Here is a 15,600-nt window from a genome sequence, read left to right on the forward strand (position 1 = left end):
AAGGGGGCAGCACCCAGATCTCCGGTTGCGAACTAGTAGTGACGCCAACGTGGTCGATCGCCGCCGTCGTCATCAACAACGTTGTGTTCGTCGAACTGTGAGATTATTTAATGTTGGCCACCGGTTTTCTGGCTCGCAGAACCGTACTTAACCAGCCGGCGTTCAATTCATGGAGCACACTCCTCCGGACCGCTAGAAAACGACCCACATCCACGGTTGCCGCCAGAGTTCCACTAAAGCTTCAGTCACAGCGGCAATTCACAAGAGCATACTCGTCGTAAGAATTTAAAGATGTACATACATATGTATTTAACACATGATTGAAAACTATTTGTATCCCACGATTTAGCTCCAAAGCCATGGAAACGCCGGCGGATGTATTCCGCGGCATTACGGACCGATTTGCCGGAGTCACAGTCGATGGACGCGAGGAGAACGTGGACAAAGCCAGTTTCCGGGACAAGCTGACAAGTAAGAATAGAAATAGATCCTAAAATATGTCGGTATCTTTGCCTATTTTTGTAGCATTGTACCTTCTTCGTGCTATCATAAGTTATCTATCTAAAATTGGGGTACTAAATTAAATTTCAAAAATATTTCCATTTTTATCAATTTAAAAGTTGTCCGACTAGAAATAGTCATAGACAATAAGCGACTTATATTATTAATTAGATCTGTGTTATCAAGTGCTATTTTAATAACGAAATACCTTTTAGAATCCCTGGACTTTTGGACGACGAACAAGAACCGGGCCATTTGGTTTCGTGTGTATAAGGAGCAGGCCGAATGGGTGCCCATTCTGGCGGAGAACGGCTTTGATTTCCATCATGCCAAGACCGGTGTGGTGGTCATGTACCGCTGGCTGCCGGAGCACGAGTCCAGCAACCTGCCCACCTACGCCCACACGCTGATGGGCGTCGGCGGACTGGTGATCAACGAACAGGACGAGGTGCTGGTGGTGTCCGATCGTTATGCGATGATACCGAACAGCTGGAAGCTGCCCGGCGGCTATGTGGAGCCGCGGGAGAATCTCATCGATGCGGCGATACGCGAGGTGGCCGAGGAGACAGGAATCCGCACCGAATTCCGCTCAGTGGTCAGTCTGCGGCATGCCCATGGCGGCACCTTCGGCTGCTCCGACATGTACGTGGTCATCGCCCTAAAGCCACTGAATTTGGACTTTACGCGCTGCGAACGCGAGATAGCGCGCATCCAGTGGATGCCCATCGCGGAGTATCTGAAGCATCCGCAGGTCCACGAGACGAACAGGCAGTTTGTCTGCACCTTTTTGGACTACCAGAAGCGCGGCCTGACCCTCACCTGTCGCGACGAAGTGCATCAGGTGCTGAAGAAGAAATACAATTTGTATTACGTGGATCGGGAGCAGCAGGATAAAAAGAATTCGTGAGACTTGTCGGTGCACTGGCTAAATCCTTAGTGCAATTTTTATAAAGTCCTTTCTTCCAAAAGCCAGCAGCAGCACAACTGCGCATTCAAATGTTCACAATGTAGTCAATAAATGCTTTTTTTTGTATATAATTATATGAATTTATCAATTAAAGCTCACGCAGCCTTTTAAAAAACCTTTTCTTTCGATAAAATTTTTAGAAACACCAATACTTTTAAATATGTTTGACGGCATTATTTTAAATATGACGCCCAGACATGGTAAATATTTCCTTAGAAGGTAAGCCAATTAGGATTTAAGATGTAAACTTTATATTTTAAACAATATGTTTATTAAAAACGATAAATACCTTTTGTTCGAGTGTAAGTAAATGTATGCTGATCTGATCTGATAGACGGGGAGCTCGACTATAGAATTCTCTCTTGTTAATATTGATTTATTAATAAGCTATATCCTAATTTAAAAGAGGCATTAAAGAAATTTTCAAAAATAGCTTGTTTGAGTGCTGGATAATAAGTAGGCGATAGGTTCTTATGCAATACTATTTTTAAGTAGGCGATGATTTTAACATTGTCCTTTTTCAATACTATTTTTGACATTTACACTCGTTGTGCTCCAGAAACAACACCTTTAGGATTTGCTCCTAACATTTTCTTTTTTTTTTTGTATATATCAAGCGGAAAACCAAGTCCCAACAATAAAAACTGAATCTATAAGGTAAGCAGCAGTATCACAATTTGAAGCCCCTTTCGGCGATGGAATCTCTACCTTCTTGACTTGACTGATCTAGGGCATGACGATGGATGGGGCGAGGAGGTAGGCGAACGAACGGTTGGCAGGTGCTCCGTATACCATAGAGACGAGGAGTCCTGCGAATGGGACGCCTCGCAGACTTGCGGTAACCTTCGAACGGGGAAAGGATCCAGCACCTCGGCAAGTTGTGGCCGTCCAACTGGCCTTATCCACAGGAATAGTACGAGTATAACATTGAAGAAACCCACGAAGGAATTCTCGCCGAAGAGGTAAAATCATTTTTGTCCTGCGTGCGCAAAAAATTGTTGATAAACATTGCCCTATTGGGGGAAATTCTTTTATTTAAAGCAAAAGCGATGTCACTCTCTACCATGAGCAATACCTCAAGGACTTCTGAAAGTTTTACACTATTCCGGAGAACAACCCCAGCTGTATTGTCCGAATTTGACCAGTGCTCGATGTGTCGCAGTCTACCGCAATCCTGCGAGGCGTCGCAGTCGCCCAGGATCCTTCGACCCAGCGCCATTGTGGGAGGATCCGTCGCTAACAGAACAAGGTGCTGATATACTCTTCATTTTCCAGGGAAATTAATTTATTAATAGAATTTTCTATTAATAAAGGAATTTCCCTAGAAAATGAAGAGTATGTCAGCACCTTGTTCTGTTAGCGACGGATCCTCAGGACATAAAGATACCAAGATCATGTTTATCTAGATTAGTTTAATATATATTTACATATAAAACGTTGTTGTTAATCAAATAATATACCCTCCTCTGTGACACGTAACTCGTAAGGGTATACTAGATTCGTTGAAAAGTATGTAACAGTCAGAAGGAGGCGTTTGCGATCATATAAAGTGTATATATTCTTGATCAGGATCAATAGTCGATCTGACCATGTCCGTCTGTCCATCTGTCCGTATGAACGTCGAGATCTCAGGAACATTAAAATCTAGAAAGTTGAGATTCATATGTTTTAGCTTACTTTCAATGATATGCAAAAGCCAGAAGTCGCACAAATGAGACGAAACTCGCATACGAAATGATTCTAAAAAGTTGTGTTTTAATGTACTATAATTTCCAAACAAAACATGGGCCATTTAATAGGGTCAAGTTGATTTTAAACTCTTTGTTCAACGAATCCCATCTATAGACCCGTGGCCTCGGATATCGGCCAAATGCGGCAGAGTACGCGGCTCCGGATGAGGCCCACCGGAATGGGTCCGTAGTAGCGGGAATCCGAGCTGTTGCCCTTGTTGTCGCCCTCGATCCAAACGTATCCGCGCGGCACATAGTCCTTGACCATCACGGGCTTCTTCTTGTTATCCGAACTACCGCTAAACTCCGCCTCAATGGGAATGGGCTTCTGGATTAGCACCTGATCACCGGAAACGGCCACGATTCGCTTGCAAATGAACTGATCGGCATTGATGGGCGATATGGCGATGACTATGTCGCCGGGCTGGTAGGTTCGCCAGTGCTTCGACAAGCGCTCGGTGAGAAGAACGTTGTCCGAGTGCAGGGTGGGCTCCATGGAGGGTCCTTTGCACTGGAAATGGTTATATTAATGTGAGTGTACGCACTTTTCCACTAAAGAAGGATTTCAAGTGGAAGTACACAAGGTGGAAAAACAAGTGCAGAGTACCTTAATGCATTCACACGAACTATGTGATGCTGGCACATTTTGGGCAAGTATACCCGCCCAGGAACTTCATCCTAGACGCCTTACCAGGACGAAATCGCCAATGTACTCGAAGGTGCAGTGTGTGATTGCCGCGTAGGCCACCGTATAGCGCATCAGGCGGCCCAGACGGGAGAGGACCTTCATGTCGGCGATTCCGGCGTTGGCTGCTCCACATGCGCCCCTTATCAGAGCATCTCCCGTGTCCAACGACCTGGTATTCTCCCGGAAAAAGAGCTCCTCCAAAATCGAATGTTTATGTTGTGTAAAAATCAGGGCTGCACAGGCGGCGCAGCTGAGCGGCCAGCCAGGGATGCGGCAACAATAAATTTGATGTCTAACGATAAATTTTGTTTGGCGCAAATTTCAAAAATCGATGGGCCAAAAGGTTTGAACTAAATTTTAGCACATAGAACCACATATATTTATTTTCACTTTTCAATTTTGACTAAGTCTGCCAGGCCTGGCATGTATGGTACATATATGTTAATGTTTCAAATACATCTAACATCCATTTGTCGTATATATTTCATGCAGGTCTCCAATTACATTTTTTAACTTACGATTAGAAATACATTAGTTACATTGAGAGAGTTGCTGGGAGAAGGTGGTTAGTCAAACCCAAAACGTGCACAATGAGATAAATCCTGGAAATAGACACTCATTCATAGTATATCGGCCTGCATGTACGCATATATATATATATATATATATATATATATATATATATATATATATTATAATATTATATATATATTATATTATATATATATATATATATATATATATATATATTATAATATTATATATATATTATATTATATATATATATATATATAGCGTGTAAGCGTCACAGAAATCGTAAATTATGCTAACTAAAGGCAAAATAAATATACAACAGCTACTGACTGGAACGAATCGCTTGAATTTCAATTCAAAAATCTATTAAATACAAATTGTCGGGTGATTTCACCACCCGTCTAACTAAAATTTATCAAATAAAATCAACAATCATTGCAAAAGCGCATTAAAAATTAATTAAATTCCTACTACGGCCTATTTGGTTGCCTAATGCCCATATTTCATCTGATCGCAATTCGTCTTCAAAGTTCTGTTTTTAAGCTTGGAATCAAGAGTTGTCTCGTTTAGTACTTTCTGTTGATAGAACTGCCCCTGGAAGATTGATCCCGGACCGCATCCCATTTTCACTCCACTTTCTTGCCGCTCACCGGCTCCGACTTCTGGCGCCGCTCCTGCCGCTCGCGCACATCCACGGCCGCCAGATCGATGCCCGCCACGTAGGCGTGCATCACCGAGATCAGGGCCTTGAGCACGGCAAAGGGACCCGTGAGGAAGGCGAGTATCTTGAAGAGCGATGCGCCGAATACTGCAATTGAAGTCCATCAACGGATTAGATACGTTCCGCCAGCTAGAATGCAACGCGTGTGTGTGTGTGTGCGTATACTCACTCAGCGGTCCGTAGGTGAAATGCAAGAGGTACAAGCACACGTAAAACAGCTCGTTGACGCAGCACATGAATGTGAGTATGTCCTTCTGGTAGTACAATCGCATTATGAAGTTTTCATTCACCTTGTGCGAGCTTCGTCCGACCACAACGCTCCTGCGAAAAAACAAAGCCACAAGTCATTAGTTTGCTTGCATTCCTTGGATCCTGCCCATTCCCCTGCCCCACTTACGTCTGCATGAAGAGCCAGTGACAGGCCACGTCGATGGCGATGGACAGCTGGAACCAGAACATGTACCGGGGATAGAAGTAGGCCAGGGTGACCAGTAGGCCGGTGGTGCCGCAGCGATCGGTCAACTGGTCTAGCATGGCGCCAAAGCGAGTGCCTGCGAGGTAATCGAGTATTTAGTAAAGATTCCATAGTACCATATAATAATTACTATTTCATGATATATTTTGGTTGGAGTGCCCTTTCATCCTGCTAGCATAAAACAAATCCATGTATAATATCATACCTTTATAAACCTAAAAATTATCAGTTTGCTACACTACTATATCATAAACATTGCATGGTATCTGGAATTTGTTTCTTAGAAGGCTTCTTTCCTAATGTTTCCCCCCCTATATTGCTAACTTAATTCCACAGTTCCAAGGCAATATTAGCCATGCTTTCTATCTATTCTTCAGCCCCACGTCACCCATCGATTGGCTATCCAGCCGTGACCATATCGGACTCTTCAGGGCGTGCCTACAATTCCACAATATCGGCAGATAACCAGTGCGGAGGAGACAGGTGTTTGCAGTGCGTTAGCGGTCAAAGTGCGCGCACAAATCAAATAACACAGACATATAGCTGGCATGAGCTGGCATTTCGATATCGAGGGCGATCTCGCATGGTTAATACTTACTTTGGTTAAAGGCTCGGGCGGCGTGTCCATCGACGGCGTCCAGGAGAGCGGAGGTTACATAACACCAGCCGGAGATCACATAGTTGGTGGACATGAACCAGAAGGCGATCAGGGCCAGAACGATGCGGGCATAGCCTGGAAAAGATCAATATAAATCATCACATATGCGTGCATCATACGTATGGAATCATTGGGGGTGACTCAATTGGGTGGACGAAGGGGCTCTTATCGCTGAACTTGCGCTCCGCATTGCACTGGCTGCCAAACAGCCCCTATTAATCCAATTAGGGAACACTAGAATCGCTATTATTGCGCCGCATAAATCGAACATGCGATTTGTTTACCTAGCTGGAGAGCAGAATAAAAACTACAAACAGCACTCACCGATCAGATTTGGCACAAAGATGAAGACGTTATCGTGCTCGGCAATTGCCATTTTGTTCGCCTTTTTTTGGGTTTCCGTGTATTTTGCGATCTTCTAGCTTTGCGGCTTGTTTTTATCCAATTAAATGCCAAAAGTGCTGTAGAAAAAAACAGTGGAAACAGAATTTGCTGTATCTGGTGTGACCGTAGCGTGACCTTTGAAAAAAAACAAGCAACGCTTGGCGGAAAAATACCGAACTATACTGGCCAACAAGATTTCAGACGGTTTCCACTGACACACATGTTTATGGTTGCTAGTATTCTCTTTCAATAGATATTTAGTAATTAATATATCAGTTAAAATGGATCAAATACAAATTAAAGGGTTCTAGCTTATTAACATGAGCTTTAAAAACCGGGCAAATAGTGTAGTTGCTTATTAATTGAGTTTTGACTGCAATTAGCTGTTGAGCAGTGTAAATGGGTCTTTATATACCGCTTGTGAGATAGTATATTCCTTAGCGGCACATGGCATGGTCACACCGCTCACGATAAAGTTTCCACATATAATAATAAAAACAAAATAAAACCGAAAATATAATGCACAAGTAGCGCGACCCGAAGGAACCTGCGCGGTGAACCACATGCTGTAGCATGGATAAACTCCGCGGCGGCAGTCTGGTCGGCGGCGGATCCTCCAGCGGCGCGGCATCGACGACTCCGGGCCAGGAGCACCAGCAACTGGAGCAGTATCAGTACCCCAAAAACCTGATCGAGCAATATCTAAGGGCCTCCAGCAAGATCAAGAAGTTCGAGCGGGCCGGCTTCTTCAAGTGAGTAGCTACGGCCCAAGTTTGGGCAATCAGATACTCTGCAGTTCCATTCTTTGCCTTTTATAAGCAAGTCATTGCCCAATTCATCGCTTTTCCTCCGTCTTTAAACCGTATTAGAAACCCTTGACTCTATGAATACAATCTCAATCTCAATACTCCACTGGTTCTCTCATTCCCAGACGCTTTGCGCCCAGCGTGGTCGATGTGCAGGCGGACTTCCAGCGACTGGCCTACAGCTTCGAGGAGTCGGGCATACAGCAATACGCGGCCATGTGCCACATTGGCTATGCCAAGTGCGAGTCCTACGGCGGCGCACCGCAGCGCGAATCGGAGGCCTATCTGCGGGCAGCGAGATCCTTCCTGGCGGCGCACAACGAGTCCGGGCGGCTGCATCTGCGCACCCGCCACTCGGGATTTCGCGAGGGCGCGCTGCACTGCTATCACCGTGCGGCGGATCGAGCGGTGGACGGTTGCGTCTTCAAGGCGGCCATTCTGCGCGAGTTGAAGCAGCTGCAGCGCCAGCTGGACAGCACCAGCAGCTTCGCCTCGCCCACCCATCAGATCCACGACCTGGAAATTAGCGCCGAGACGAGTGGCCAGCGCGGCGATTTTCGAAGTGCACTGCAGCATTACGACGACATTGTGGACAATGTTTACGAGCGACGCGGTGCTCGCATGTACGGTGAACTATTGCGGCGCGTGGAGGTACTGCGTCTGCTGCTCCTAGTCCACTTGAACCTGCCCCCCGCACGCCAGTCACCCGCCCACATCAAGCTGATCGAGTACTACTACAACCTGGCGCAGTTCGAGTCGCTCCCCTGCTCGGCGGACGACGGTGGGTCCGCGGAGCGTCCGGGAGCATTTGTGCCCGAACAGCAGCAGTATGCGCTGGCGGAGATTACGTGCGCCTGGGTGGAGCGTAAAATGTGCGATCTAAAGCACCTGCTGCGCGACTTTGGAGCCGAATTTGGTTCGTTGAGCGACATGGAAAGGCAGCTGCTGGCGGTGATGCATGCGGAACTGGCCCGAAGCTACTAGATTTTAGACCTAAGATCGTACTGTACATTATTTACTACTGGATCATTACCACTGAACGAGAATGGCGTAACTATCGCTTAAGTGTAACCAAGTCTACCAACTAACCTTTGAACGTGCCTACACGCATAAAATTGAATTAAATTAACAAACGAATGACCAGGTGAATGCAGCAATAAACAGAAGGTGCGAAGCGCAAAGAAATGTAAAAGGATTTGAGATTTGTACAATAAATGAGGGAATGTAAAGATGACTAAACAAACCACCAACTTGTTTCTAATCGATCCCAACAGATGTGTTCTATGAAGCACCCACCATTAATAAAGAAGCCAAGGGATTTGCAGTACTGCAGTATTTTGGTCATTTAATTTGTTTATTTACCTTGTCAAGCAACTTCTGTTTTCATTTTTTGTTTTTGTTTCTTAGCAATTTCTCAATTAAGTTAGCTAATTAATGCGACACTCTTCTTCGGGTGCCACAACTGATATTCCGAATCGAATCGCATAGATTTCTACAGCGCATTTTATGTATGTTTCGTGATTTCTTTGTGTTGTTTGCTTACAAAACGTTTTGTTTTTCGCTGGAGTTTACAATTCCAATTTGTTAAATAACCTATAATATCTGTTTGTTTATGTAATTTGTAAATTTTCATATATGTATGCATGTACGTTTCATGTAATACCCATTAATCCTTCCTACGCCTGTTACACACTCTTATTTCCATTTCCATTTCCATTTACTTTGCTTTGTGTTTTAAATCGAATCGAAGAATATTTAATCGTCTTATTCGAATCCGCGAGCAACTGAATCACGGTTCGGATTTGGGAGGGCAGTTTAACATCGTTTCTCAAACGATTTGCTGCGACTACTCGCTTAATCAGAACTCTAATTACATTCATACGTCTGTTGTTGTAGTTTAGATTGTTTAATTTGTAAATATATAGTTAGGGCTTAAATAAATTACAAAAAAATAAAGTACACTTTTTTCTTTATATATATGTTTACATGAAACCTAGCGAAGAATTAAACGAAATTATATAAGCGCAAGATCACAAGCAGTTTTGTATATAGTTGGTTGGTTGTATTTATAAGTTATAGTTCTTTCTGCCTTCGTAATTGTATTTATTTATAATTTTATAACTTTAATTCGACACGTAAAAAGAAAAAAATTCAGCTAAAATTTGTGTGTTCCTGTTGAGTTGTCAACGGTTGTGTTACGCATGGTTGTGATTGGATGGGTTTGGATTGGGTGTGTTCGGTTCGTTCTAGTTTTATTGCTGATTGCTTTGCTGGTTGGCCGATCGAATTGTGACTTCACTATAACGTAGAGTAAACTCAAAACTTAATTTCGCACAGAATGGATTGCAGCGAACGGGCAGCCCAATAGCCGGATGTCGCCCGCCGCCTATTGAAGAGAAGGGATAGTGGTCTGAATGTCCTTTCGGTTGGGGGATGCGTTTGGTTGTGTGTTTGGGTGTTTTGGGTGCGCGACTGTGTGTGTGCGGGTGTGTGGCCGTTGGCAGCTATCTATCCACTGGATATGGGATATCTCTACTTTCCCGCCTTGGCCTTCTTCTCGTTCTCGGAGGTGATCTTGTTCTTCAGATGGTCCTTGTAGTCCAAAATGCCGCCCTTCCACTTGGTCACCGTCTCCTTTTCGCATACCCAAATCTCCTCAGCCACCTGGAAACATAAGTATCACCGATTATAAACGTGTTAACTATTCGTAAAGGAAAAGGTAGCTTACCTGATTAATCAGACGGAAATCGTGACTAACTAGCACCATGCCGCCATCGAAATCGTTGATCGCATCCGCGAGCGCATCGATCGTCTCCATGTCCAAGTGATTGGTAGGTTCGTCAAGTAGCAGAAGATGGGGCACCTGCCAGGCCAGCCAGGCGAACACGACGCGGCACCGCTGGCCATCGGAGAGCTGGCGGATCGGACACACCTGCTGGCGACCAGTGAGGCCGTAGCGACCAATGATCTTGCGCATCTCCTCCTTCTCCTTGACGTCGGGGAAGGCACGCATCATGTACTCCAGCGGACTGGCATCCAAATCGAGCAGCTCGTGCAGATGCTGGTGGTAGCGGGCAATGCGCAGATGGGAGTTCTTGCGGATCATGCCGGAGGTGGGCACCAGATCGCCATAAAGCAGTTTCAGCAACGTCGACTTGCCAGCTCCGTTGGGTCCAACCAAAGCGAGACGTGTGTCTAGATCGATACCGAACTCCAGATTTTTGTAGATCCATGGTGTCTCATCGTTGTATCGGAAATTCACATTCTACGGCAAGCATTTCATTAGTTAGAAACCATTAAACATTATCAAATCATTTAAAGTAATAACCAACCTGCACCATAATCACGGGTGGCGGCACCTTGCCGCACGATGGGAAGTAAAAGTTGAGAACCTTGTCGTCGGACACCTTCTCGGTGAGTCCCTGTGCCACCATCTTGGCCAGCGTCTTCTCCTTGGACTGCGCTTGTCGCGCCAACTTGGCGGAACCGTGACCGAATCGAGCAATGTAGTTCTTCATGTGCGAAATCTGGTCCTGTTCCCAGTTGTACTGCTTCATCTGGTTCTCCAGCAGTTCCATACGTGTGCGCACAAAGGCCTCATAGTTACCCGTGTAGTACTTGAGTCGCTTGCTCGTCAGGTGAATGATGTTCGTGCAGACACCGTTGAGGAAATCCTGCGAATGCGAGATGAGCACCAGGATGCGCTTGTATGTCTTAAGCTCCTCCTCCAGCCACACACAGGCGTCCAGATCCAAGTGATTCGTCGGCTCGTCCAGCAACAGCAGATGGGGCTTCACAAACAGAGCGCGGGCCAAGGCGATACGCATACGCCAACCACCTGGAGGGCAGGGAAATATAACAAATTCGTTACACTTGACGAAAGAATTCGTGCACAAGGAGAGTTCTACGCACCTGAGAAGTCCTTGGCCTGTTTCTGTTGCATGGCCTTGTCGAAGCCAAGACCGTGAAGGATGCGGGCCGCTTTGACCTCTGCTAGATCGGCGGACATATCGTCCAGCCGCTCGTAGATGTCGATCAGCTGCTCCTGAGCATCGTCCTCCTCGCTCATGGCCAGCTCCTCGGCCAGCTTCTCCAGCTTAATGCGCTCCTCGTCCACCTCCATGACGCACTGCAGCGCACTCTTTGAGCTGGCCGGGATTTCGCGCGTCAAGTGGAAGATGTCGATGTGCGGCGGTATGGGCACTTCCCTGCCGCCAAGCACGGCCAGCAGCGAAGACTTGCCGCATCCGTTCAGGCCAATCAGACCGTAGCGACGCCCGCAATTCAACTCCAGCATTGTGTCCTGCAGCAGCTCGGAGCCAAAGAACGTGATCGAAAAGTTGGCGATCTTGACGTCACGGGAACGCGGATGCACCGCCAGCGATCCGGTGCAGGATCGGGCCTCCGCACTGATTCGGGCCTCCTCCTCCAGCTTGGCGCACAGCTTCTCCTCCTCGGTCAGTTCGCGTTCCGGGACACCATTGGCCTTCTTGCTGGAGGGTATCTGTTGGATCTTTTTGTTGCGCGCATCCTTCTTCTTCTGCGCCTCACGTTTCTTCGCGGCGGATGACATTATTCCGGCTGCAAATGGATCAAATCGGGATCTTATTTAGTCGGATTTTAGTAAGATTTAGTTTTGTGTGTTATTGAGTCGTCGCCAGTAATGACACTATGATCGAACGATTTTTGTAATTCTACATTTTTTGAAAATGTTTTATTTTCAAGTAGTAGTTCCTGGAAAGGGTTAGACATTTCCCACAAGGTCGTAGAACCGGAATAGGTTTCAAGTTATGTTGTAGTTGGTTGCCTTATCTACGAAAGCCAGACACACGATCGCTCTTTTTTTCGTGTTGATTACCTTATTAAAGATTGTAATAAAAGAACCCAGAGGCATCGACGATTCAATATTGCCGATCTAATCGTTTAAACGTGTTTACACAAACTTTAGAATTTTTTTTTTTAATAAATAATGCTGAAAATCCGAACCCTTGCAATATCGATTCGCTAGCTAGAGGGAAAAAAGGCAGTTTTGCCATTCGCACTTAGCCCTTAAAAATTGTATTGTCAAGTACAAGATATCGATTGAAAATTATTTGCTTTGCACACTCAAAAGTTCTATTGTTCTTTGTTTGTTTCCCTTTGTGAGCTACCTAAAGAAGTCCACATTGCCTAGTTTTGGAGTCATAAATCCAACAAAGTGGTACTTGTTGTTAACATATCCTAATAAATTATAAAATGGTCTTATTTTTTAAAATACATTTGATTTTAAATGAACATTTTGCAGATCCTGGGCAGCACTGTGCCCGGTCTTTTCCCGCCATTATTTCCATGGGCAGCACAGTTCAATTAACAGGATCATGTTCAAGGCCACATGGAATTGGCTCTCTCCCTCTTTCTCTACCACCCTTACTCTCCACCCACACTTGCATACACATAGATCACGTGTAACCAACTGTTTCAACAAAGAACAAATAAAATCTGAACTCAATTTTAAAATTAGACAGCGTCAGCAAAAACTCAAAAATTTCCACTGTGCTGGCTGCGCTCCACTGTGCCTCCCTCACACGCGCTCTCCCTCTCATTCTCTGTTGCCGAGGGCATACTTCTTCCTCTTCTTCGTACGGCCGGGATGTCTGAATGGGATGCATGATTCACTGGGACACACTGTCCACAATGGAACCCATTGATGGCAGTGGGAAGTTGCAGGAAACGCGGAAAAACTGCATTGCACGATCTGCTGTTACCATCAATCGCCTCCACCTCCATCGCACCCACACACACACCTGGCCGATGTTACAGCACGCACACACGGACACAAACACAGGCATAGACACGCAGTCAGTCAGTCGCAGAAATGGTAAAATTGCATGTGTGTTGCGCTGCGCACATTATTGAATTTTCCACGGCGAGATGACGACGACGGTGTGCAATTACTCACCTTGGCGTCGATTGGACTTGACTGACAATCAAGGATGATGGGCGAGAGCAGCGCGAAGGAGTCTCCTTTGAAGTTCGCGAAGGATAACGGTACGGCTACGGTAACGGAACGTAACGGAACAGATCGGTTCGGATCTCGCACACACACACGCACGCACGGAGCAGCTGCTGAAAAGTGCCTGCTGCCTGTTACCGTTTTCGGTAGAAAAAGAGAGAGACGACTGAACGGAACAGAACGGGAGAAAGGCTCCACGTGGTGGCGATGGCGTTTGGCACGGAACCCGTGAAGCGGGAGAGGATTCGGTCGCCAATGCGTTAGGGTCACACTGGGGCACACAGGCGAGGGGCACACTGGCAGGGGCAGGGGATCAGCTAGGATTAAATTCTTAAATTATTTGTAAAACTAAATAAACATGTTATTTTTAATTACTTAAATAAGTATAATTTCATTAAAGCAATAGTTTTGATTCGCTCAAACAAACTTTACCAAAGCTGAATACATTTTATATTTCTGAGTAATATAATATTAATATGCTGTTTCCAGTATAAACAAAGAAATGAAGACATAACAATTTCTTAAAAACTTTAAATACATTTAAAACTTAATCTTTTAAGTGTTTCCAAAAGATCTATAAACATGAAATAGCTTGAAGTGAACGTTAGAATATTCGTTTTGGATACTAAACGATATATCAGCTGATAAAGCCTTCGAAAGTTGGTCACATCCAATACGCGCATCGGCTGGCCTCACTAATCAAGTGTAAACAAAATTTAAGTTAATTTGTTTTCTATTAGTCCAAAAAGGCCTCAATTCTAAGTTGGTCATGTCGAAGCTGAGCGACACCAAGATCCCAATCAAGGAGTTCCTGGAGGCATACCGTCGCCAGCCGTGCCTCTACAACACGCTGCTAGACTCATACAAGAATCGTGTGTCCCGGGAGGAGGCCTACGGAGCGATCATCCGGTCCCTGAAGATACCTCAACTGACCGTGGTGGACATAAAGCTAAAGATCAAGAGCGTGCGTACCGTGTACTCTAAGGAGCTGCGCATCTGGATGCGTGAGAAGGAGCTGGGCCGGTGCTACGAACCCAAGTTGTTTTGGTTTAAGTTGGCCGACTCCTTCCTACGCTCCGTTTCCCTCTCCCACTGCAAAAGAGTAGGATTTCGCGATCTATACTATGGTTCTTATGTCAATGTTAACCTCTGACCCACCACCAGCAGGGAAAAAACAATCCCAGTGCTCAATCAACGCCGCTCAAATCGCAGACGAGCACGCTTCTTTGCACTGCCGCCGCAGATATTACTATGAGCGAGGATGCGCTAGAGGAAGAGGATGCAGAGGTGAATGGCGAGCCGGAGGAGTGTCCTTCGGAGCAAAGCAGACCAACAGCAAGCATCTGCAAAGATGATTCCTCACTCTGCCTGGCGGATCAATCACAGGAGGAACACCATCCTCAGAGGCTTAACAGCTCCCAGCAGCTTCCTCTCCCGCCGGTAAAACGAAAATCAAAGTACACTACAAGTCTGGACTCGGCCGGAGATGATGATCTTATTATATTCGGCCAGAGCATCGCCTCCCAGCTGCGAACCATTCCGGATTCATATTCTCGGTCCGTGGCTAAGCTGCGTATCCAGCAGGTGCTGTTCGAGGCGGAAACCGGGCAGTTTCAGGGCACCGAGGTCAATAGCACGCAACTCCAGCATACCTATTAAACCATAAGTCCAAATTTAAACACTGTACTCAGTTTTGGCAAAATCCCCAGAAATATGCCACCCTGGCCTAATTTCCAGGGGATATTTATCAACCCGTTTGCCATTCAGTGTATGTAGTCTGTAGCTAGTTCTAAGGATTGACAGTTAAGTATAAAATGTAAAAAAAACTTTACGAAAATAAATTCATTTATTTATTTATATAATGCTAACAAGTAATTAAAAATTTCTAGATAAAATAAGTACTTTATAAGTAGTAAAACAGATGTGGCTTCAAATTTTGTATGAAAAGGAGTTAAATTCGCCTGAACTCGAAGTAATAATAAGCACATTTGAAAAATCGACACAAAATAAAAAGACTAATTTAGTCCTACATATAAACATATAAGAACCGTAGTTGTACAATTATTAAACTTCCTCGATTTTCAAATCAAAAGGCTAATATTAAAAACCCTAAACTATTGTGCATTATAACTATCGATACATAT

General features: G+C 45.2%; 6 protein-coding genes across 10 annotated transcripts; 3 read left to right on the plus strand and 3 right to left on the minus strand.

The window, feature by feature from the left end:
• Positions 1–96: 96 nt before the first annotated feature.
• On the plus strand, positions 97–1,583 carry LOC6726049 (nudix hydrolase 8). The gene is made up of 3 exons (XM_016173952.3): positions 97–277; positions 350–471; positions 717–1,583. The coding sequence occupies exons 1-3, from the start codon at positions 111–113 to the stop codon at positions 1,406–1,408; spliced, it is 981 nt and encodes a 326-aa protein (XP_016039435.1). The 5' UTR covers positions 97–110; the 3' UTR covers positions 1,409–1,583.
• Positions 1,584–3,203: 1,620 nt separating this feature from the next.
• On the minus strand, positions 3,204–4,286 carry LOC6726050 (mitochondrial inner membrane protease subunit 1). Of its 2 annotated transcripts, none has more exons than XM_002106996.4 (2): positions 3,890–4,286; positions 3,204–3,709 (listed from the first exon to the last, which is right to left on the minus strand). In XM_002106996.4, the coding sequence occupies exons 1-2, from the start codon at positions 3,986–3,988 to the stop codon at positions 3,308–3,310; spliced, it is 501 nt and encodes a 166-aa protein (XP_002107032.1). In that variant the 5' UTR covers positions 3,989–4,286; the 3' UTR covers positions 3,204–3,307. The 2 variants fall into 2 exon arrangements, with proteins under 2 accessions (XP_002107032.1, XP_039153972.1); XM_039298038.2 differs by lacking the exon at positions 3,890–4,286 and adding an exon at positions 3,806–3,829.
• Positions 4,287–4,351: 65 nt separating this feature from the next.
• On the minus strand, positions 4,352–6,831 carry LOC6726051 (CDP-diacylglycerol--inositol 3-phosphatidyltransferase). Its single transcript, XM_002106997.3, has 5 exons — positions 6,599–6,831; positions 6,215–6,349; positions 5,539–5,692; positions 5,311–5,462; positions 4,352–5,228 (listed from the first exon to the last, which is right to left on the minus strand). The coding sequence occupies exons 1-5, from the start codon at positions 6,648–6,650 to the stop codon at positions 5,047–5,049; spliced, it is 675 nt and encodes a 224-aa protein (XP_002107033.1). The 5' UTR covers positions 6,651–6,831; the 3' UTR covers positions 4,352–5,046.
• A 245-nt stretch (positions 6,832–7,076) lies between these two features.
• Positions 7,077–8,707, plus strand: LOC27207845. The gene is made up of 2 exons (XM_016183489.3): positions 7,077–7,410; positions 7,590–8,707. The coding sequence occupies exons 1-2, from the start codon at positions 7,232–7,234 to the stop codon at positions 8,446–8,448; spliced, it is 1,038 nt and encodes a 345-aa protein (XP_016039437.2). The 5' UTR covers positions 7,077–7,231; the 3' UTR covers positions 8,449–8,707.
• A 75-nt stretch (positions 8,708–8,782) lies between these two features.
• Positions 8,783–13,649, minus strand: LOC6726052 (ATP-binding cassette sub-family F member 2). Its single transcript, XM_016172535.3, has 5 exons — positions 13,403–13,649; positions 11,377–12,045; positions 10,797–11,302; positions 10,193–10,729; positions 8,783–10,128 (listed from the first exon to the last, which is right to left on the minus strand). Exons 2-5 carry the CDS (start codon positions 12,035–12,037, stop codon positions 9,997–9,999), a joined length of 1,836 nt encoding a protein of 611 aa, XP_016039438.1. The 5' UTR covers positions 12,038–12,045; positions 13,403–13,649; the 3' UTR covers positions 8,783–9,996.
• Positions 13,650–14,089: 440 nt separating this feature from the next.
• On the plus strand, positions 14,090–15,318 carry LOC6726053. Of its 4 annotated transcripts, none has more exons than XM_002106999.3 (2): positions 14,090–14,558; positions 14,624–15,318. In XM_002106999.3, exons 1-2 carry the CDS (start codon positions 14,226–14,228, stop codon positions 15,113–15,115), a joined length of 825 nt encoding a protein of 274 aa, XP_002107035.1. In that variant the 5' UTR covers positions 14,090–14,225; the 3' UTR covers positions 15,116–15,318. The 4 variants fall into 4 exon arrangements, with proteins under 4 accessions (XP_002107035.1, XP_016039441.1, XP_016039439.1 ...); XM_016173955.3 differs by having other exon boundaries at positions 14,091–14,558; positions 14,621–15,318; XM_016173953.3 differs by having other exon boundaries at positions 14,091–14,420; positions 14,621–15,318.
• The last annotated feature ends 282 nt before the right edge of the window (positions 15,319–15,600 follow it).

This window comes from Drosophila simulans, chromosome X (genome assembly GCF_016746395.2).
Source record: "Drosophila simulans strain w501 chromosome X, Prin_Dsim_3.1, whole genome shotgun sequence".
Taxonomy (NCBI): Eukaryota; Metazoa; Arthropoda; class Insecta; order Diptera; family Drosophilidae; genus Drosophila; species Drosophila simulans.